This window comes from Lepisma saccharinum, chromosome 16 (genome assembly GCF_977018435.1).
Source record: "Lepisma saccharinum chromosome 16, izLepSacc3.1, whole genome shotgun sequence".
Classification (NCBI taxonomy): Eukaryota; Metazoa; Arthropoda; class Insecta; order Zygentoma; family Lepismatidae; genus Lepisma; species Lepisma saccharinum.
Window position 1 is genome coordinate 48703219 of NC_139244.1, and position 24508 is coordinate 48727726.

Here is a 24508-nt window from a genome sequence, read left to right on the forward strand (position 1 = left end):
ACTTGTCCTGACCCACAAAACGATTTGGAGCAAAAAACCGAACAGTATACGTTATTCTTTCGAACACATTTCGCATGCTTTGAAACATCAACACAACACCGTATCCTACGTAGAGTAGTTCCGGAAAATTCTACCAGATGACATATCGGATAATTTTAATCGCGAATAGGCGACGGAAATTTATGGGACTACGACAGTCAAGTTCAAAATGCCTTGCCCCATTTTATGATGAACCTTAAAGTGGCGAGTTTCATGAAAACATCTTGCGCGCAAAAAAAAATACAAAACACGACATTTATCTTGCACTCCTGCCATTACCATATCACACCATAGATTCACACCATGCTTATTACCACGGACAGCCTCTGCGTGGTCCCGCCCGATATCGCTTCTAAAAGCGTACGCCGTATAGTAAATGCTGTTTACACTGTTAGGACATACGTAATCATTGATGTAATTCATCAGCAAGAAATGGAGCCAAAATGGAGCACACACGTGTTTGCACTGTAAGTTATAAGGTGCTTGTGTTTGACACGGTAACTAATGACATTTTGATGTCGCTTTCACAACTCATGCTAAGTATACCCGCGACTCCTGTGCTCTTTACTTCCTGCGTAGAGGGGAGGGGCAGAGTGGAGCATGCTTCCTTATGGCCCGAGTTGAACGGAAGAAGGCGAAGGTACGCGGAGACTTTTCGCCGAAGGTTCTTTTCCTTGTGGTCACTCGATAACAGAAAATCCTGCATGCACGCCTTCCTAATGGATGACCTCAGGCCATAGGTCAGGCCCGGTCAGGCCGACCACAGAATGTTTGTAGTTCAGTGAAGACATGAATTTCAGCAATGTTTGAAGAAGTATTTCTCAAGAACCAACACAAATATCGCCGAGATATTTTGCACATCTCATTCATGTTATAATCTGTAAAATGAATGGATTTAAAACGTTTCTTATGTTGTAATGGAAATGTCACAAGAAATGTCCGTTCATCTACTCCATCTGTATTTTCGTTTTCAATGCTTGGCTACACTTTTAGAGCTCAGTATTTGGTATCACTGAATTGTTCTGCTAGTCAGCCAAGAAACATGGCGGAAGACGATTTGGAGTATTATATCAAATTTCCTTCTCCAACGCCAAAGGACTCCACCCCAAGCGAGACGGAAGAATTTGTGTTTCTTTACGATGAAGATAAATTACCAGTTGTCATGCTATTAGGATGGGCGGGCTGTCAAGACAAGTATCTTTCAAAATACAGCGCCATTTACGAAGAAAGGGGGTATGTTTCTGTAATTAGATGTATTGCCAGTCATGTTTGTGCCGATTTTTGGAGGATGTTACATTGCATCTTATACATGGTTAGGTCAAGAGCATGTTTTGCATGATTAATGCAAAAGAAAGTTAACTTTTTAAATATATGACATCGCCGTTTTTGTTTTTATTGTAACGTGCAAACTTCTGGAAGTCAAAACATCCCGGTCGCGAACTTAAACAAGGGTGTCTTGTGATTAAATTATCGCGGGTTCAATTCCTATAGAAATTCCACATTTCAGTTGCCTTCCTGTGAAAGTGTGAATCTAATATCTATTAGGATTCAAGCTTTAAATTTTGCTTTTGTACTTGCTTTGTTGTGGCCGCGGTGGCTCAGTCGGTAACGCGTCTGACTAACTACCATGCTAAAGGTCCCGGGTTCGATCCCCGGCCGGTTGAAATCCGGGAACTTTTCCAACGGTGGAAGCGGCCCCGGCGCCTACCCAGCGTCGAATAACATGGGTACCTGGGGGCAACCCTGGGGGGTAAAGGCGGTCAGGGGCGTGATGCTGATCACATCACCCCACTCACGACCGGATCAAGAAAGTGTGGGGCGTTACCCCCACACCCCCTATACGCCTTCATGGCGTGGTGCTAAGCACAGGGGAACACTTTACCTTTACCTTTACTTGCTTTGTTTAGCCTATTACCAGGTTTCCGGTAATTACAATTCCTTGCATTTATTTCCATCAGCTTAAAATTATTGGTACTATTATAGTATGGGCGAGACACCTATAAATCATGGTATAATTTAACAATATAGAGTCATTCCATGTGAAATCACCCAATTTTAAATCAATTGGTTGCTCAACCATTTTGTTAATTTTTTATATTTTCACCATAGGTGGTCTTGCTAGTGACCTGCTCAAAAAGATTTTTTTTTTTTGAAAAATCTTCCGCCATCTTGGATTTCTGCTCATTTTTCATCACTGCGGGAAGCAAAAATGAGTGTTTACAGAGGTTTTGAAAAAAGGTTGCTGTGTGATTTCTATTACAGATGGAATGTTCTAGTTTTCACTGCCTGAAAGTAGAGATTCTGGCCTTTCAGAAAATGTATATATATGTAAGGTAAGAATTAAGTAACTGGGACTTTAATGGGTTTCAATATAACCATCGTAACGGGAAATTTTGCCAATTTTAAAGGTCTGTAAAAGCAAAAGGGCTTGAAACCACAGGATGGAATTATTTTTGCAAGAACTATGAGTGGAAGGCTTTTCAGCCATGGTGAAACAAATCCGGGGTTGTAAGCCCTTCTGTCTGATTTTTAGTTCCGAAATCCGAAAATTTCCAAAATTTGTGAATTTCAAGGTCAAATATCTCTAAAGGGGGACCTGCCAAAAATTAGAAATTTTGGCCATAGATACTCCTACTAGTACTTAGTAAAACCTGTGAATTTCATTTTGGGGTTCACACCGATGTTCATGTTACAGGCTGTCAAATATCTCTAAAAATGACATCGTGAAAGCATAATAATAAATAGGCTTAAAGTGACCTGATTTCCATTATTTTATAATCTAGTTATTTTATAAGGGTAAACAGAAATTAAAATAGATAAACTAGTTAGTTACTAGTTGATATATTTCAATATATCAAGGTCCCGGGTTCGATCCCCGGCCGGTTCAAATCCGGGAAATTTTCTAATGGTGGAAGCGGCCCCGGCGCCCACCCAGCGTCGAATAAAATGGGTACCTGGGGGAAACCCTGGGGGGTAAAGGCAGTCAGGGGCATGATGCTGATCACATCACCCCCATTCACGACCGGATCAAGAAAGTGTGGGGCGTTACCCCCACATCCCCTATACGCCTTCATGGCGTGGTGCTATGCACAGGGGAACACTTTACCTTTTTTTTACCTTTACTTAGTGTGCTTTTGTTAATAAAAATCAAATCAAAACCACTTTTTGGATTGAGAAGACAAATGTTAGTAAACAAACAAGAGTACTATTATGTCAGTAAGTATATACAAGTTGCATGCACATGTTTCTTAAAGGCTTATGAATATCCAATACTATCAAACCTTACTCAATACATCCACTCTGGTACATAACAATTGTATGCGAAATATAACATAATATATACAACAATTGTCTGCGAAATATAACATAAGCTACCTGTAAAATATGACAAGCATTTAAATGCTTGAGAATATACGTATTCAAGTTCTTCCTCTATTTTTTGTATCTTAGTTACATATACCACTATGATATACACAGTTTGCAATTCAATATATTATATCACAATGACATTTACAATTCCATATATCACTACACATAATACAACATTAAGGTAAACGTCCCTAAGTTCGACAGGTTAAGGAAAATTTTTACAGTTAATTGCTTGTAGTGGCTTTCGTATTTCATAAATGCGAGTAATTTTTTTTTTTGTCTGAAAGTTTAAAGATTCTACTTTAACCCAAAAAGTATTTTGCATTCCAACAGTTATGTTACATAATTATTAAAAAATCAAAAAGTGAATCCTACAATATGTCCCTAAGTTCGACACCCTGTCCTTAATTTCGACAGTTTGTGTACCGAAATTCGACACCCCCTTATATCTCAACATCAGACACTAAATATGCAGATGTTAATAATACCAATAACTGCACATGTCCTCCTATTGGCATTTCATTATATTCAACTAAATTTACAGATTTATCAGGGCATGAACTGAACAAAAAAAGATTTGTTGTTAACCCCCCTCTTTTATGCTCAACAAAATTTAAAATATTAACATGAGTTACTTACCATGCCAAAGGCTAGGTACATCAAAGCAAATAAAACACTGAAAATGTTGATTGTGTTTATATTACAACTTTGAAACATAGTTTTACAGGGTGATTCCCAATGGTGTATCAAAATCAAGGAAAAAATTTTGAGGACTAACTATAACATTTACTTAGCCAAGCCTAGATGCTAAGGAACAATTGCTGTTGGTATCTGTGATATTGATAACATTATACCTAGTCTTACCATAAATACTGTCCCAACGTTTGAGGGTGGCTGTACTTCCACCCGTACAAGCGAGAGACGGCAAGAGCGGCTGCGTGAAGCGTGAGTCATTGCTTGTTGAGATGGTCGAGTGGAAAGGTGTCTGTTGTAAGTGTTGAAGATGGAATGGGGTGAGTACAAAAATCGTGTGGCCGTGGTAGCGTTGCACAAGGTAGGCAAATTACCAGGGGAGATTTTCAAAACCCTCCAGAAGCTGAAAATCTCCAAGAAATTTGTGTACTGCACTATCCAGCGCTTTGTTGAGACTGTTACAGATCGCCCACGGCAAGGAAGACCACGCACAGTACGAACACCAGAACTTGTGATAGCAGTGGCAGCATGAGTGCGACAAAATCCTGTACGGAAACAGTCAGTGATGGCTCGTGAGCTAAAGATTTCAAGAATGTCGATGTCTCGTACGTTACGCAGTGACCTGGGACTCCATGCTTACAAACGACGCAAAGGACATCTCTTGACAAGTGAAGTCAAGCTCCAGAGGCTCCGGAAATCAAAGCGGTTACTTCAGCGTTACGCGGCAAATGGGCACCGTCAAACCCTTTTCACTGATGAAAAAATGTTCAGTGTTGAGGAGACTTTCAATGCCCAAAATGGCAGGGTGTATGCCACATACTCTCGGGAAGCTGCTGACAAGGACCCCAGGATCCAGAGGGGTCACCATCTTGCATCAGTCATGGTGTGGTGGAGTGTGAGCTACGAGGGCACAACGGATCTCCATTTTTGTGAAAAGGGGGTCAAAACTTCAGCCAAAGTGTACCAGCAGACAGTGCTTGAGAAACTATGCAAGAGTCTTACCGACATCATCTTCCATGGAGAGAACTGGAGCTTCCAGCAGGACTCAGCCCCAGCACACAAAGCACGCACCACCCAGCAGTGGTTGGAGGCAAATGTTCCTAACTTCATTTTCACATCAGATTGGCCCTCTGCCAGTCCAGACTTAAACCCTTTGGACTACAAATTGTGGCCCAAGCTTCAGGAGATGGCTTGCAAGAAGAGACATCCCAATATTGACAGTTTAAAGTGGTCTCTTTAGAAGGCAGCTGCGGAGTTTCCACTTGATGTGTTGCGTAATTCCATTGATGAGTGGCCACGAAGACTTCAGAAGTGTGTCAGTGCTAAAGGTGGCCATTTCAAATAATTATTTGTGATTTTGGTTCATAATGCATCCATGCACCTCATGTTATTCTGATATTAAAATATCTCTCACCATTTTGTGTCTATTTACTTACAACTTTGGGACAGTATTTATGGTAAGACTAGGTATATAACACTAATAAGTAATTAACATAAATTTTAAACAAATGCAAAACAACTTTCTGTCTGAAGTTAGGTGTGAGTCCTCAAAATCAAAGACCTAACTCTTAGACATTTACTTTTTTTCTTGAAAACATATCTGACCCTAAAGGACTCCACCCCAAGCGAGACGGAAGAATTTGTGTTTCTTTACGATGAAGATAAATTACCAGTTGTCATGCTATTAGGATGGGCGGACTGTCAAGACAAGTATCTTTCAAAATACAGCACCATTTACGAAGAAAGGGGGTATGTTTCTGTAATTAGATGTATTGCCAGTCATGTTTGTGCCGATTTTTGGAGGATGTTACATTGCATCTTATACATGGTTAGGTCAAGAGCATGTTTTGCATGATTAATGCAAAAGAAAGTTAACTTTTTAAATATATGACATCGCCGTTTTTGTTTTTATTGTAACGTGCAAACTTCTGGAAGTCAAAACATCCCGGTCGCGAACTTAAACAAGGGTGTCTTGTGATTAAATTATCGCGGGTTCAATTCCTATAGAAATTCCACATTTCAGTTGCCTTCCTGTGAAAGTGTGAATCTAATATCTATTAGGATTCAAGCTTTAAATTTTGCTTTTGTACTTGCTTTGTTGTGGCCGCGGTGGCTCAGTCGGTAACGCGTCTGACTAACTACCATGCTAAAGGTCCCGGGTTCGATCCCCGGCCGGTTGAAATCCGGGAACTTTTCCAACGGTGGAAGCGGCCCCGGCGCCTACCCAGCGTCGAATAACATGGGTACCTGGGGGAAACCCTGGGGGGTAAAGGCGGTCAGGGGCGTGATGCTGATCACATCACCCCACTCACGACCGGATCAAGAAAGTGTGGGGCGTTACCCCCACACCCCCTATACGCCTTCATGGCGTGGTGCTAAGCACAGGGGAACACTTTACCTTTACCTTTACTTGCTTTGTTTAGCCTATTACCAGGTTTCCGGTAATTACAATTCCTTGCATTTATTTCCATCAGCTTAAAATTATTGGTACTATTATAGTATGGGCGAGACACCTATAAATCATGGTATAATTTAACAATATAGAGTCATTCCATGTGAAATCACCCAATTTTAAATCAATTGGTTGCTCAACCATTTTGTTAATTTTTTATATTTTCACCATAGGTGGTCTTGCTAGTGACCTGCTCAAAAAGATTTTTTTTTTTTTGAAAAATCTTCCGCCATCTTGGATTTCTGCTCATTTTTCATCACTGCGGGAAGCAAAAATGAGTGTTTACAGAGGTTTTGAAAAAAGGTTGCTGTGTGATTTCTATTACAGATGGAATGTTCTAGTTTTCACTGCCTGAAAGTAGAGATTCTGGCCTTTCAGAAAATGTATATATATGTAAGGTAAGAATTAAGTAACTGGGACTTTAATGGGTTTCAATATAACCATCGTAACGGGAAATTTTGCCAATTTTAAAGGTCTGTAAAAGCAAAAGGGCTTGAAACCACAGGATGGAATTATTTTTGCAAGAACTATGAGTGGAAGGCTTTTCAGCCATGGTGAAACAAATCCGGGGTTGTAAGCCCTTCTGTCTGATTTTTAGTTCCGAAATCCGAAAATTTCCAAAATTTCTGAATTTCAAGGTCAAATATCTCTAAAGGGGGACCTGCCAAAAATTAGAAATTTTGGCCATAGATACTCCTACTAGTACTTAGTAAAACCTGTGAATTTCATTTTGGGGTTCACACCGATGTTCATGTTACAGGCTGTCAAATATCTCTAAAAATGACATCGTGAAAGCATAATAATAAATAGGCTTAAAGTGACCTGATTTCCATTATTTTATAATCTAGTTATTTTATAAGGGTAAACAGAAATTAAAATAGATAAACTAGTTAGTTACTAGTTGATATATTTCAATATATCAAGGTCCCGGGTTCGATCCCCGGCCGGTTCAAATCCGGGAAATTTTCTAATGGTGGAAGCGGCCCCGGCGCCCACCCAGCGTCGAATAAAATGGGTACCTGGGGGAAACCCTGGGGGGTAAAGGCAGTCAGGGGCATGATGCTGATCACATCACCCCCATTCACGACCGGATCAAGAAAGTGTGGGGCGTTACCCCCACATCCCCTATACGCCTTCATGGCGTGGTGCTATGCACAGGGGAACACTTTACCTTTTTTTTACCTTTACTTAGTGTGCTTTTGTTAATAAAAATCAAATCAAAACCACTTTTTGGATTGAGAAGACAAATGTTAGTAAACAAACAAGAGTACTATTATGTCAGTAAGTATATACAAGTTGCATGCACATGTTTCTTAAAGGCTTATGAATATCCAATACTATCAAACCTTACTCAATACATCCACTCTGGTACATAACAATTGTATGCGAAATATAACATAATATATACAACAATTGTCTGCGAAATATAACATAAGCTACCTGTAAAATATGACAAGCATTTAAATGCTTGAGAATATACGTATTCAAGTTCTTCCTCTATTTTTTGTATCTTAGTTACATATACCACTATGATATACACAGTTTGCAATTCAATATATTATATCACAATGACATTTACAATTCCATATATCACTACACATAATACAACATTAAGGTAAACGTCCCTAAGTTCGACAGGTTAAGGAAAATTTTTACAGTTAATTGCTTGTAGTGGCTTTCGTATTTCATAAATGCGAGTAATTTTTTTTTTTGTCTGAAAGTTTAAAGATTCTACTTTAACCCAAAAAGTATTTTGCATTCCAACAGTTATGTTACATAATTATTAAAAAATCAAAAAGTGAATCCTACAATATGTCCCTAAGTTCGACACCCTGTCCTTAATTTCGACAGTTTGTGTACCGAAATTCGACACCCCCTTATATCTCAACATCAGACACTAAATATGCAGATGTTAATAATACCAATAACTGCACATGTCCTCCTATTGGCATTTCATTATATTCAACTAAATTTACAGATTTATCAGGGCATGAACTGAACAAAAAAAGATTTGTTGTTAACCCCCCTCTTTTATGCTCAACAAAATTTAAAATATTAACATGAGTTACTTACCATGCCAAAGGCTAGGTACATCAAAGCAAATAAAACACTGAAAATGTTGATTGTGTTTATATTACAACTTTGAAACATAGTTTTACAGGGTGATTCCCAATGGTGTATCAAAATCAAGGAAAAAATTTTGAGGACTAACTATAACATTTACTTAGCCAAGCCTAGATGCTAAGGAACAATTGCTGTTGGTATCTGTGATATTGATAACATTATACCTAGTCTTACCATAAATACTGTCCCAACGTTTGAGGGTGGCTGTACTTCCACCCGTACAAGCGAGAGACGGCAAGAGCGGCTGCGTGAAGCGTGAGTCATTGCTTGTTGAGATGGTCGAGTGGAAAGGTGTCTGTTGTAAGTGTTGAAGATGGAATGGGGTGAGTACAAAAATCGTGTGGCCGTGGTAGCGTTGCACAAGGTAGGCAAATTACCAGGGGAGATTTTCAAAACCCTCCAGAAGCTGAAAATCTCCAAGAAATTTGTGTACTGCACTATCCAGCGCTTTGTTGAGACTGTTACAGATCGCCCACGGCAAGGAAGACCACGCACAGTACGAACACCAGAACTTGTGATAGCAGTGGCAGCATGAGTGCGACAAAATCCTGTACGGAAACAGTCAGTGATGGCTCGTGAGCTAAAGATTTCAAGAATGTCGATGTCTCGTACGTTACGCAGTGACCTGGGACTCCATGCTTACAAACGACGCAAAGGACATCTCTTGACAAGTGAAGTCAAGCTCCAGAGGCTCCGGAAATCAAAGCGGTTACTTCAGCGTTACGCGGCAAATGGGCACCGTCAAACCCTTTTCACTGATGAAAAAATGTTCAGTGTTGAGGAGACTTTCAATGCCCAAAATGGCAGGGTGTATGCCACATACTCTCGGGAAGCTGCTGACAAGGACCCCAGGATCCAGAGGGGTCACCATCTTGCATCAGTCATGGTGTGGTGGAGTGTGAGCTACGAGGGCACAACGGATCTCCATTTTTGTGAAAAGGGGGTCAAAACTTCAGCCAAAGTGTACCAGCAGACAGTGCTTGAGAAACTATGCAAGAGTCTTACCGACATCATCTTCCATGGAGAGAACTGGAGCTTCCAGCAGGACTCAGCCCCAGCACACAAAGCACGCACCACCCAGCAGTGGTTGGAGGCAAATGTTCCTAACTTCATTTTCACATCAGATTGGCCCTCTGCCAGTCCAGACTTAAACCCTTTGGACTACAAATTGTGGCCCAAGCTTCAGGAGATGGCTTGCAAGAAGAGACATCCCAATATTGACAGTTTAAAGTGGTCTCTTTAGAAGGCAGCTGCGGAGTTTCCACTTGATGTGTTGCGTAATTCCATTGATGAGTGGCCACGAAGACTTCAGAAGTGTGTCAGTGCTAAAGGTGGCCATTTCAAATAATTATTTGTGATTTTGGTTCATAATGCATCCATGCACCTCATGTTATTCTGATATTAAAATATCTCTCACCATTTTGTGTCTATTTACTTACAACTTTGGGACAGTATTTATGGTAAGACTAGGTATATAACACTAATAAGTAATTAACATAAATTTTAAACAAATGCAAAACAACTTTCTGTCTGAAGTTAGGTGTGAGTCCTCAAAATCAAAGACCTAACTCTTAGACATTTACTTTTTTTCTTGAAAACATATCTGACCCTAAAGGACTCCACCCCAAGCGAGACGGAAGAATTTGTGTTTCTTTACGATGAAGATAAATTACCAGTTGTCATGCTATTAGGATGGGCGGACTGTCAAGACAAGTATCTTTCAAAATACAGCACCATTTACGAAGAAAGGGGGTATGTTTCTGTAATTAGATGTATTGCCAGTCATGTTTGTGCCGATTTTTGGAGGATGTTACATTGCATCTTATACATGGTTAGGTCAAGAGCATGTTTTGCATGATTAATGCAAAAGAAAGTTAACTTTTTAAATATATGACATCGCCGTTTTTGTTTTTATTGTAACGTGCAAACTTCTGGAAGTCAAAACATCCCGGTCGCGAACTTAAACAAGGGTGTCTTGTGATTAAATTATCGCGGGTTCAATTCCTATAGAAATTCCACATTTCAGTTGCCTTCCTGTGAAAGTGTGAATCTAATATCTATTAGGATTCAAGCTTTAAATTTTGCTTTTGTACTTGCTTTGTTGTGGCCGCGGTGGCTCAGTCGGTAACGCGTCTGACTAACTACCATGCTAAAGGTCCCGGGTTCGATCCCCGGCCGGTTGAAATCCGGGAACTTTTCCAACGGTGGAAGCGGCCCCGGCGCCTACCCAGCGTCGAATAACATGGGTACCTGGGGGCAACCCTGGGGGGTAAAGGCGGTCAGGGGCGTGATGCTGATCACATCACCCCACTCACGACCGGATCAAGAAAGTGTGGGGCGTTACCCCCACACCCCCTATACGCCTTCATGGCGTGGTGCTAAGCACAGGGGAACACTTTACCTTTTTTTTTTACCTTCCCCCCTTCATTACCAAATCTGGCAACTCAACAGGACCAATAATTTGAGGGTCTGATAAGAATGAAACATTACTTTCATTGGTGACAAATTCCTTCTTGGTCACATCAACACTCTTAAGTCCAATCACTTTTATTACATCTTCCAGGATCTCCTGAACAACACAGAGGTAAGTAAATTTTGATGCATTTCTTTTCCCCCCTAAAAAATCCACAAAAATGAAATCCCCTTTTACATCACTTTCATTGACAATCTCTAATGTCATTTCATCTGACTCCTCCTCTTGCCAGTGAGAATCACTTTTTTTCCAATGACAGTGCACTTTCATCTGAAGATTCTGAGTCACTCACATCAAGCCATTTCTCTCCCTTTTTGCCTAAACTCTTTGTCTTCTAGTTCTGTGCAGCAAGTTTTTTCAGCTCTCTAGTTCTTTTGTCTCATCTGCTTGATGCTCTTTCTCCTCCTTTGTTAGCAGTGGTAGCGTCATCGGCTTGTAATCAAGGGGTCCCGGGTTCGATCCCCGATGCAGGCACATAGTGGTTTGGATCCCACTTTAAGCTGTAGGTCCAGTCCCGATTAGCCTTACTGTGCATAAAGTGGACTTAAAACACGAAATCAATCCTCCTCCTTTGTATAGTATTTGATCATTTAAGGAGATGTAATCACAGCAGGCAGTCTTTCTCTTTGCTTTCTTGGAAATTTTTTGGACTTGGCCAAATGAAGCTAAAGTAAGGAACAAATTAGGCTGAGTTTAATGTAAATTAATTATCAAGTGGCTCCGGTGTACATCCTTTGTTCCTCAATGTTTCTGCATTGTAAATGGCTAGAACTTATCGAAAATTGTTCGTTTTTGTACCAGAAATGCAAAAACAATCACGTAAAGTGAAAATGACATGTAGAATTTGAGATTTCCAGAGCTTTGGGAAATTTTGAACGTTTCCCACCCCGACCCAAAAAATTCTGTCCCACACACTCCTACATTTTTCACAAAATCGTAGAACAAGGAAAATCGTGTACTGTAAGAGGCCAAATTTAAGTTCTGTGTAATATTTATCATTAATCAGGCAAATTTTGCAACATTTTCACAGAATTATTAAGAACATTAAAAAATCGTACACAAGACAAAATTTTCATCATTCGGCTATTTAATTTGCATGGAGTTTTAGTTCAGTTTATCACATTAAGCCAATGTAAACACTTAATTATAACGTGACATTTTTTGGTATTATTATTGCAATTTTGTATAGTTCAGGTCCCTAACATTAAGTGACGCAGGAAGAACGAGTGATTTCATGGAAATAGCAATGACACAAGAGAGAAAAGTATGCAAAAAGCCCAGAAATGACGTTTCAGGGAATGTCCCAAAATTCGACATGCACTGCACCAAACTTCGACACCCCCCCCCCTGTCAGATTAATGTTGCAATTGCCGTAGGGCAATGAAACTGGTATTTTCATGAATGGTAAACAACATGCCTTTCAATGCACATCAAAACCCAACATTGTGTATTTTCGAATAAATTTCGACACTTGTCGAAATTTGGTGCACCATCCATTTTTGTGCTCATATGTTCGACACCCCCCTTATTTTGTTACATGAACAACCTTTGTCTGCCACAACAGATTAGGAAGCTCAGAAAACAGCTCTAAAACAATAATAAAGTATTGAAATTTGTTTTGAAACAACACAAAACTGGTAAAAACCTTACGTAGAAAATTTACCTTCTTATGAAATCCACTAAAAATCAGTCGATTTTTCGCAGTTAGCAAATAGTGCCGTCATAATTTCTCCCGCGCTGCTGCTATGTCTCATCTGGTGCAACTGCCCTTTTCACGACGTGGGGTAAACCTGTACACTGTCGCATGATACATGCACGATTTTCTGCATTGCATAGTTTTCTTATCTTTTACGATTTTTCAAATACCCTGTCGAATTTATGCACATTGTCGAAATTAGGGACATTTACCTTACATCAATGTATATATACACTATCTACACATGGACATCAAAGTTACAGGGGATCTTGTCTGTCACTCAATCCATGGAGCCATGAATAAAAGAAAAAATATCTGACTGGTGCGTGGTCCCGAAAACACTGATTGGCACGGAGATGATTGATCAACGGACTATTTCTTCTTATGTGCTTGTAACTTTAGTGACAGTTCTGTGTTTTTCTGTTGAGTAAAATGTTGTATGTTCTCCCAGTAACAGTGGTGAAGTCACATGGTGTCAGAACATCAATTATATTGTTCAACTTCACCGAAGCAACATCATTTCTTTGTAAAGTAAAGCTCGTTGATGGTCCACCAAAATTGAAGAACATCACTTTAACATCATTGTTTCCTTTTGACATTTCAATTACTTTACCTACATACCACCTGTTATTGCAAATGCAAACGACATTGTCATTTTCAATTATTTCATCAATTCTGAACTCTACATGATTAATTTGAAATGATGCAGATATTATACTGATGAGAAGAGTTGAAGAGTCCTTGGGTATGTAGCAGTGGTGATCTCTTGTTCCTTCAAATCTATGAGCTTTATTGAAGCGGTCATTCAGAAACTCTTGCTCATTTTTTGTCACTTTCAGTCACCATGATGAAGTTTATCCTTTAATATTTTCCACACAAAACTCATACATGTCCTTTGGTGTAAGAATATGGCCCTCAGTTGGTCGCTGCAGACTTGCCTATATTCTCAAGCATTTAAATGCTTGTCATATTTTACAGGTAGCTTATGTTATATTTCGCAGACAATTGTTGTATATATTATGTTATATTTCGCATACAATTGTTATGTACCAGAGTGGATGTATTGAGTAAGGTTTGATAGTATTGGATATTCATAAGCCTTTAAGAAACATGTGCATGCAACTTGTATATACTTACTGACATAATAGTACTCTTGTTTGTTTACTAACATTTGTCTTCTCAATCCAAAAAGTGGTTTTGATTTGATTTTTATTAACAAAAGCACACTAAGTATATATTGAAATATATCAACTAGTAACTAACTAGTTTATCTATTTTAATTTCTGTTTACCCTTATAAAATAACTAGATTATAAAATAATGGAAATCAGGTCACTTTAAGCCTATTTATTATTGTTTTCACGATGTCATTTTGAGAGAGATTTGACAGCCTGTAACATGAACATCGGTGTGAACCCCAAAATGAAATTCACAGGTTTTACTAAGTACTAGTAGGAGTATCCATGGCCAAAATTTCTAATTTTTGGCAGGTCCCCCTTTAGAGATATTTGACCTTGAAATTCACAAATTTTGGAAATTTTCGGATTTCGGAACTAAAAATCAGACAGAAGGGCTTACAACCCCGGATTTGTTTCACCATGGCTGAAAAGCCTTCCACTCATAGTTCTTGCAAAAATAATTCCATCCTGTGGTTTCAAGCCCTTTTGCTTTTACAGACCTTTAAAATTGGCAAAATTTCCCGTTACGATGGTTATATTGAAACCCATTAAAGTCCCAGTTACTTAATTCTTACCTTACATATATATACATTTTCTGAAAGGCCAGAATCTCTACTTTCAGGCAGTGAAAACTAGAACATTCCATCTGTAATAGAAATCACACAGCAACCTTTTTTCAAAACCCTTGTAAACACTCATTTTTGCTTCCCGCAGTGATGAAAAATGAGCAGAAATCCAAGATGGCGGAAGATTTTTCAAAAAAAAAATTCTTTTTGAGCAGGTCACTAGCAAGACCACCTATGGTGAAAATATAAAAAATTAACAAAATGGTCGAGCAACCACCTCTGGGTGATTTGACATGGAACGACTCTATAGGGAATTTATCCAATTTGTTTGAAATTTGGAATACTTACCCATTTCCGGCCAATTTCTAACATGCCGTTAACAGGGACTCTATAGAGATAGCAGGGGAGCCGGAGCAGTTGCGGTTGGGGCGGTAGGTCGGAATCGGTGGGAAATTTAGAAATCGAAGGTGTAGAAATAAGAACTTAATTTATATTATTTTGCTTTTTCCACGTGTGAGCGCCAAATTTTAATGGCAGATTCGTGATTAGGCGCCAAAATTAGTGAGTTTCAAACAAGTGGAGAAATTCCTGGTATTGTAAAATCGCTCCGTTGCATCCTCGTTCATCGGAAAATACCTACTTTCGTGCCCGTATTTAAAATTATGCTAATACGTCACAAACCATTGACATTAGCCCCACAAACCATTGATGTTAGCCCCACAAACCATTGATGTAGCCCCACAAACCATTCACGTTAGCCCCAAAAACCATTCACGTTAGCCACAAAAACCATTTTCCATAAGGTAAGGTTAAGTCAGGTTAGGTAAGCATAGTTAAAAAAAAAATACTCGACATGTATGTTCTAGTGAAGACACGGCTAGTTTGAAACACTGACTATGGGGTTACGTCATCTTAACACACGGAGCATTGTGCTCCAGTGCAGAAAGCAAATGGCAGCAGCAGAAACCGAGTGTCTGACAGAGATTTTTGGGTAAAATTTTCGTATCCCCAAAATGTATTTCTTCAATTTTACAGGAGAAAGTACTTACCGAAATGGCTTTATTTATACTTTAGGAAGGTCTTGGAAGTTTGTTTTCACCTTGTTGCAATTTTTTTGCCGGTAAATCATGTAATTTTCGACATTAATGTCACTCAGATGCATGAAAGCTGTTCCCTTGATGTCCGTCTACTACGTGAACCAAATATTTGCGAGAGTTTCGTGACGTACCAACCGGTCAGTGTTTCCAAATACACGGTTTTGTAACTGTGTAACAGTTCTAGAACGTAAATAAACGTGAGTTACTGTTCATCATTTCTGATTACGAACTTGCGACAGCATGACGTGCACAGGATCAGTGGCGTGCCCAATGTGAGGTTGATGGGAGTTATAACCCCCGCCCCCCCTTTCGCCCAGTATCTCTAAGGCTATTTATGAATGGTTCGTGGGGCTATTTATGAATGGTTCGTGGGGCTATCCGTGAATGGTTCGTGGGGCTATTTATGAATGGTTCGTGGGGCTATCCGTGAATGGTTCGTGGGGCTATCCGTGAATGGTTCGTGGGGCTATCCGTGAATGGTTCATGGGGCTATCCGTGAATGGTTCGTGGGGCTATCCGTGAATGGTTCGTGGGGCTATTTATGAATGGTTCCTGGGGCTATTTATGAATGGTTCGTGGGGCTATTTATGAATGGTTCGTGGGGCTATCCGTGCATGGTTCGTGGGTTTTTCAAACCCGAAAAAAAATTCTAATTTTGAAAAACAAATTTAACTATGTTTCCTAACCTAACCTTGCCGTGCATGGTTTGTGGGGCTGTTTATGAATGGTTCGTGGGGCTATCCGTGAATGGTTTGTGGGGCTATTTATGAATGGTTTGTGGGGTTTTCGAACCCGAAAAAAAATTCTAATTTTGAAAAACAAATTTAAATATGTTTCCTAACCTAACAGAACCTAACCTAACCTTGCCGTGCATGGTTCGTGGGGCTATTTATGAATGGTTCGTGGGTCTATCCGTGCATGGTTCGTGGAGTTTTCGAGCCTGGAAAAAATACAAAATCAGTAACATGAAAGTAGGTATTTTTCTATGAAGAAGGGTGCAACACTGCATAACCACTGATCATGGACCACGCTAGTCAAGATTTCTCCGCCATATTGTGTGTAACGCAAGCAAAAGCTAACAAAATAAAAATACTCGATATTTCGAAAATTGAGATTATTTGCCTGCAAAAAACGAAACGCGAAATAGAAGAATCCTTACGAATGCAGAATATGTAAGTATCAATGTGAAAAATACGAAAATAAGGGAATTAGAGACTTTTGGTGGTTACCGAAATTTTAATGATTTTTGCATTGAAATGGATCAAAACTACATTCACGAACTTCCACAACGCTACAGAAAATTATTTCCGTAAGTACTTTATCCTGTAAATTTGAAGAAATCCATCTCCCCTATACTATAATGTTACCAAATTAATTACTGCGTGATTTGGAACTGGATATCGCTATTCGTGCACTTCGTACCATGCCTTGAGGCATATATGTAAGGGGATGAAGGGGTAGGGCCCCACACATTCTTTCGATCTCAGCTGTTTTGGAAGTGATGTGATCAGTACCATGCTCCAGCTGCCTTTATCCCTAGGTACCCATTTAGGCCCAAGTTCCTTTTGTTTTATTGCTATTTCATCATGCTACGAATGCAATTTTTACATGGTTCGATTTTGATGTACGTTTGTTAACACATATTGCGGAGTTTCAGCGATTACTTAAGGTTTTGGGTAAGAATTGACAATATATACGAAAGTCTGTAATTTTGTTAATTTTTGGTATACTAACTAATTTTGGCCTCCTAATCACGAATCTGTTGTAAAAAACCGGGGGTTATGTCTGGAAATTGTACATTTAGATTAAATATTGTTCGTTAGCCCCAAAAACCATCCACGGGTAGTCCCACAAACCATTGACGTTAGCCCCAAAGACCATCCATGGGTAGCCCCACGAACCATTCATACTAGGTTAGGTTCCATTAGCACTCTTTTCACCCCTATATTCATCCAAAAAATAGGGTTCGTACTAAAATTGAACATCATAAATAATTTTCTTGTAAAACAAAAGGCGTGGTTGGAAACAATGACAGGAGATTACATTTTCATTCGTAAAACTACACATATACACAGGGTGGCGACAGACCTGGAAAACCGGGAAAAGTCAGGGAATTTGAGGTGTTAAAAAAAGTCAGGGAAATGTCAGGGAATTTCATCTTCATTCACTTCGAACACACTTTTGACGAAAATTGTTATAACTCTGGCACTATGGGAGCAATCTACTTTGGATAACTTTTGTTTTGCAGCTAAAACATCAGCGCATGCAACGGTGTACAATTTAGAACACCGGACCGAGGAAGGGGGGCTTGGGAGGCACGTCCCCCGAATTTCAATGGGAAAAACAAAAAATAAAGTTTGCCCCCTTTTCTCCCGCTATTTTGGGGAGAAGGTGCGAACTTTAGTATTCTTTTCAAAGAATGAACATTTCTCAAGAGAATGAAACATGTTTTATGTTCTTGGGTGCCATACAAGTTGAATAATAAGCCAAAATGTGATTATTATTTTTTTACGAAAAATAGGTAATTTGCATTTTTAAGGGAAAATTGTTATAATTCGGGTACTAAGGAAGCAATCTACTTCGGATATGTTTTGTTTTGCAGATATAACATCATAGCATGCAACCGTGTACAATTCAGAACGCCGAACCGAGGAAGGGGGGTTTGGGGGGGGTGCGACCCCCGAATTTCAATGGAAAAAACAAAAATCTGGAGTTTGCTACATTCTTTTCAAAGAATGGACATTTCTCAAGAGAATGAAACATGTTTCATGTTCTTTGGTGCCATACAAGTTGAGTAATGAGCCAAAATGTGAAACTGTTTTTTACGAAAAATAGGTAATTTGCATTTTTGGAGGAAAATTGTTATAAGTTGGACACTATGAGAGCAATCTACTTCGGATAAGTTTTGGTTTGCAGCTAAAACATCAGAGCAAGCAACCGTGTACAATTTAGAATACCGGACCGAGGAAGGGGGCTTGGGGGCACGTCCCCCGAATTTCAATGGAAAAAACAAAAATCTGGAGTTTGCCCCATCTTCTCCCACTATTTTGGGGAGAAGGCGCGAACTTTAGTATTCTTTTCGAAGAATGGACATTTCTCAAGAGAATGAAACATGTTTTATGTTCTTGGGTGCCATACAAGTTGAATAATAAGCCAAAATGTGATTATTTTTTTTTTACGAAAAATAGGTAATTTGCATTTTTAAGGGAAAATTGTTATAATTCGGGTACTAAGGAAGCAATCTACTTCGGATATGTTTTGTTTTGCAGATATAACATCATAGCATGCAACCGTGTACAATTCAGAACGCCGAACCGAGGAAGGGGGGTTTGGGGGGGTGCGACCCCCGAATTTCAATGGAAGAAACAAAAATCTGGAGTTTGCTACATTCTTTTCAAAGAATGGACATTTCTCAAGAGAATGAAACATGTTTCATGTTCTTTGGTGCCATACAAGTTGAGTAATGAGCCAAAATGTGAAACTGTTTTTTACGAAAAATAGGTAATTTGCATTTTTGGAGGAAAATTGTTATAAGTTGGACACTATGAGAGCAATCTACTTCGGATAAGTTTTGGTTTGCAGCTAAAACATCAGAGCAAGCAACCGTGTACAATTTAGAATACCGGACCGAGGAAGGGGGCTTGGGGGCACGTCCCCCGAATTTCAATGGAAAAAACAAAAATCTGGAGTTTGCCCCATCTTCTCCCACTATTTTGGGGAGAAGGCGCGAACTTTAGTATTCTTTTCGAAGAATGGACATTTCTCAAGAGAATGAAACATGTTTTATGTTCTTGGGTGCCATACAAGTTGAATAATAAGCCAAAATGTGATTATTATTTTTTTACGAAAAATAGGTAATTTGCATTTTTGGAGGAAAATTGTTATAACTCGGGCACTAAGGGAGCAATCTACTTCGGATATGTTTTGTTTTGCAGATAAAACATCATAGCATGCAACCGTGTACAATTAAGAATGCCGAACCGAAGAAGGGGGGTTTTGGGGGGAGGGTGCAACCCCCGAATTTCAATGGAAAAAACAAAAATCTGGAGTTTGCTACATTCTTTTCAAAGAATGGACATTTCTCAAGAGAATGAAACATGTTTCATTTCCTTGGGTGCCATACAAGTTGAATAATGAGCCAAAATGTGAAACTGTTTTTTACGAAAAATAGGTAATTTGCTTTTTTGGAGGAAAATTGTTATAACTTGGACACTATGGAAGCAATCTACTTCGGATAAGTTTTGTTTTGCAGCTAAAAAAATCAGAGCATGCAACCGTGTACAATTCAGAACGCCGAACCAAGGAAGGGGGTTTGGGAGCGCGACCACCGAATTTCAATGAAAATAAACATAAAAATTTGTAGTTTGCCCCTTCTTGCCTCGCTATTTTGGGGAGAGGTCGCGAACTTTAGTATTCTTTTCAAAGAATGGACATTTTTCAAGAGAATGAAAGATGTTTCATGTTCTTTGGTGCCATACAAGTTGAATAATATGCCAAAATGTGTTTTTTTGTTTGTTTTTTTACGAAAAATAGGTAACTTGCATGTTTGGAGGAAAATTGTTATAACTCTGGTACTATGGGAGCAATCTACTTCGGATAAGTTTTGGTTTGCAGCTAAAACATCATAGCAGGCAACAGTGTACAATTCAGAACACTGAACCGAGGAAGGGGGGTTTGGGGGCGCGACCACCGAATTTCAATGAAAAAAAAAACAAACATAAAAATCTGGAGTTTACCTCCTCTTCTTCCTCTATTTTGGGGAGAAGGCGCAAACCTTAGTATTATCTTCAAAGATTGGATGTTTCCAAAGAGATTGAAACATGTTTCATGTTTCTGGGTGCCATACAAGTTGAACAATGAGCCAAAATGTGAAACTGTTCGGAAATGTGGCATGGATATGTTGCGGAGAGGGGGGAGGTTGGTCATCAATATGAATTTCCCAGACTTGCTCCAGACCTGTGTCAGAGTTTCCACCCTAACATAAGAGTATAAAGGTCCAAAAAGCACATTAATTTCGTAATCAGCACCATGATACCATATGGTATCATCGGGACAGTACGACCTTACTCTGACGATACCATATGATATCATCGGGGGAGTAAAGGTTAAGCCTCTAAATATTACGTGGAAAATGCATTGAATTATCATTTTTTCTTGTTCGTATGGGAGTAGTAAGGGGACTTGTCAACAGATGGAGGGGATACGAGCCGGTGGCGCCGTCCGATAGTTGTCAGACGTCGTAGTAAGGCATTTTGTTGGGCAAACTGAAGGAACATGGAAACAAATACGTTCCATTGATACATACGATTTTTGTTGAATATCGCCACCCGACAAAGTATCTGACTACAACATGCGACAGAAATTGCATGCACTGCAACATCCAACAAAAATCCCATGCATAAACAAGAAGAGCTTTAGACTGCAAATAAGCTGCTGGAATTTTATTACTCTTCTGACTCACTTCACCTTATTGAATGTAGCGGTGCTTACGAAGGCTTTCTTATATCATACTGACGTATTACTGGTTTCGCACAAGTTAACATAAGTTTACAATGACATTGCACTATTCTTAGATATCAAGAAGAATCCAACCAAACGGGATATATATTGAATACTATCACGAAAAAGTGAAATATAAATCTCCATTGGTGAACGTTATAAAAATTGGCAAGTGCATGCTCCCAACCTCAAATTTACTGCAACACTAGTTTTGCAATGAAATTAACGCCACTCTCTGTCCTGTCTGTTTAATCTCGTGAGAGATGGTCTTAAATCTCTCACTGAGTGAAGTTAATGTCCAATATTATGAAATAAAATACTAATAATAAATACGTAAATATTTTAATATCATATTTACTTGAATCATTCAATCATAACAGCAAATCACTTCCTTCAAGAATTGACTTTTCTCTGCCAGCCCTGCTAAATTTTCACTTTCCATCTACTGATTTATACGAGGGGTGGCCAGAAAGTAATTTCCAATTAGTAGGTACATTGATTTTTTGCAAACGCCAAAACCGTGAAAAATGGTAATTGCTGCGAAATTATGTTTAGGAATGTACAGTGATGTCTGGACACATTTTTCCCCCGTTTGAAATATCGAAATAATGTGAATTGTTGGCGTTTTTAGCGATTTTTTTTAAAGAAATGTCCTAAAACAACAAAAAATTCCATAAAATCCAACATCCTTGTCTTTTCTAGGCCATGTTTGTGTACATAGAACATGCAAGTTTTCCAACATTTTACTCAAGAGTAAACTATAGAGTTATACGTATAATTCCGACAGCCACATTAAATCATTTATTTCCCACGATTTTTTCAACTTCTATCAAAACCATTTGCATCGAGAAGCAAAGTGGCAGCGTAGATCGAGTACGTATCTACCGTCACACGGGAGCCACATCTTCGTATTTGTCGCACGAGATATGTTTTGAATTACCAAGCTAAGTGCGCACTATCAGCATTTGTCGAGCGAGTAATAATGGAGCTCAGTCGTTAGGGCATCTGACTACTATGCAAGAGACCCGGGGTCGATCCCCTGCGGGGGAGAACCGGGATGTTTTCCACCTATTCAAACTGCTCCGGCATCCACCCAGCATCCTTGAGGAAACTTTGAGGGATAAAGGTAGCCAGGAGTGTGGTGCTGATCACATCACTCCCACCTTCAGCCGTGATCAAGAAAGTGTGGGGCCCTAACTCCACACCAAAATTCAATTATCTAAAATCCTTACCTTAAAATTAATAAAGGGGTATGGAAAATAACTTTCCCAAAATAACTTTCAAAATAAACTCTCGCGAAGAGGCATAAGCCATGTGACTTACAATTTGAAACAGTAGTTTAAAAACACCATGAAGGTATAATTTCAGATATTTGCCAGAAAATGCACTAAAATGAAAATGTGAATTTTGGGAAAAATAACACCGTATAGTAAAAAATAAAAAATAAGATAATACACCAATTTGGAAAAAAAATAACAAAATATCAAGGTCCCTACCGATTAGGCATAAATAAAACAAGAATATCAGTTGTAATTTATTGCATTATACCGCGTTTGTTACAACCTGTCCCAGTTCCCGCGCTAGTTGCTCCCTGGCTTTTCTCGGTGCTGGGGAAAGTCAAAGCCAGGCAGCCAATTAAAATACGCAACGTCTCAACAGCGTCTACGTAAGCGCCTCTCTTCTGGCTTCCATTCGCTCCTCGCTGCCCAGCAGACAATTTTTTCCTCGTTTCTCATTGGCACCGAAACTGTCGAGCGCTCCCTAGCGCGGGAAAGGGGACAGGTTGTAACAAACGCGGTATAGTAACAGTGAGTCTCAACCTAATTTTCGGCATAATCACCACCGTTGTTCTGGCATGTGTCGTAGCATGGCACTTAATTTTGTATGTCCATGGTATATGTGTCTGACAGCAAAGACTGGAACTATCTCTACCACAATGTAGCTGTCAAATCCTTGCCCTGCCAGAAACCTCTTCAGTTAAACAAAGAGATGAAAGTCGGTACATTCAAGGCTGCTGTACAGGGAGTGGTCTAAGATCTCTCACCTGAAGTGATGCAAAGAGCCCGTGTGTACTCAGCTGTATGGGGTTGTGCACATTCGATTGGCCTTCCGTGAATTGTCTGCACCATCGTCTGACGATACTATCACTCACGATGTCCGGTCTGCACAACTCACACGATTGCTGGTGGCTCTGTGCCAAATTCTGAGTGTGCAATGTAGGCTACATTGCAGTCGGTGGGAGACTTTATGAGAGGTGCAATCTTTAACCTAGAACTGTCCTAAACCGACTACATTGCAACTGTACCAGATTACAGCTACATGCCACTTCTTCCTGCCTGCACGTGAGTGTGTGTGTGTTGCTCTCCGACCACTAGTGCTGCGTATAGGCACCATTGGAGCTTTTTCAGGATGCCCCTCGTATATGAACTTTCAGAAGCTTTTATTATTAGAGTGTCCATGTTTTAATGTGTTGGTTAGCTAAATCAGGTACCTATACAGTGGAATTCTATAAATTCCTTGCGTTAAATTTCTAATACTTACATACCCTTTTCATCAGCATTAATGGTATAACTGCATGTAGTGTTACTCACGAGACGAGACTTTGGTCTGTCTTGTCTCGTGGAAATGCTGTCTCATTTCGAAAATATTCGTTTGTCTCATGACACATGGTAAATCTCGTCTTGTCTCGAATTTTTAAAAGCCTGTCCCGTCTCGTCCCGTGGACAACACTAACTGCATGTTGTCAGTTTCACAGCACTTCACTTTGATATTCTGTACTGAAGCAGAAATCCCATCGATAATGTAAGGAAATATGACATTTTATTTTGTTCGATTCAATTGTTTCACTTATATGCAAGAGTTAAGTTATTTGCTTGACAGAGAATAGAGAAGTAGCTTTATGCATTGAAAAATGAGTCCGCAGTCAAGGTTCTTGCAAGCAGAGGCTTCCAGACCTCAGTGGAAATATCAACATATAACACCGAGAATGTATAAGGATACTGATAAATTACAAATTGTATTTCTTAATCATTCACTCTTCACTCTTATCTCATTTAGTCGTAACTTTAAAAATAATCAAGTATTTTATTTTAAACTTACTTCGTATGACAAAATTCCATAATCCTTCCGTAGCTTGTGAATTGTAATAATTTTCCAAATTCACTATATTGCAGTTTGAATTCAAATCATAGAGAATAGAGAAATTAAGTCAATTTCATAAAAGATAATATTGGTACTTAACTAATCCATACCAAGATCTCTATGAGTTTATTATTTCTACTTGCAAAAACGTAGATTTAGTTTAGTTTGTAATTGTCAGGGAA

At 39.3% G+C, this 24508-nt stretch overlaps 1 protein-coding gene across 1 annotated transcript in view; it reads left to right on the top strand.

The window, feature by feature from the left end:
* The first annotated feature begins 1069 nt into the window (after positions 1-1069).
* The window catches only part of LOC146000474 (transmembrane protein 53), a 37954-nt gene continuing 14515 nt past the window's right edge, over positions 1070-24508 (top strand). The window contains exon 1 of the mRNA XM_083138141.1: positions 1070-1272. Coding sequence (XP_082994267.1) covers positions 1082-1272 — 191 coding nt within the window. The 5' untranslated portion in view covers positions 1070-1081. The remainder of the gene's footprint in view (positions 1273-24508) is intronic.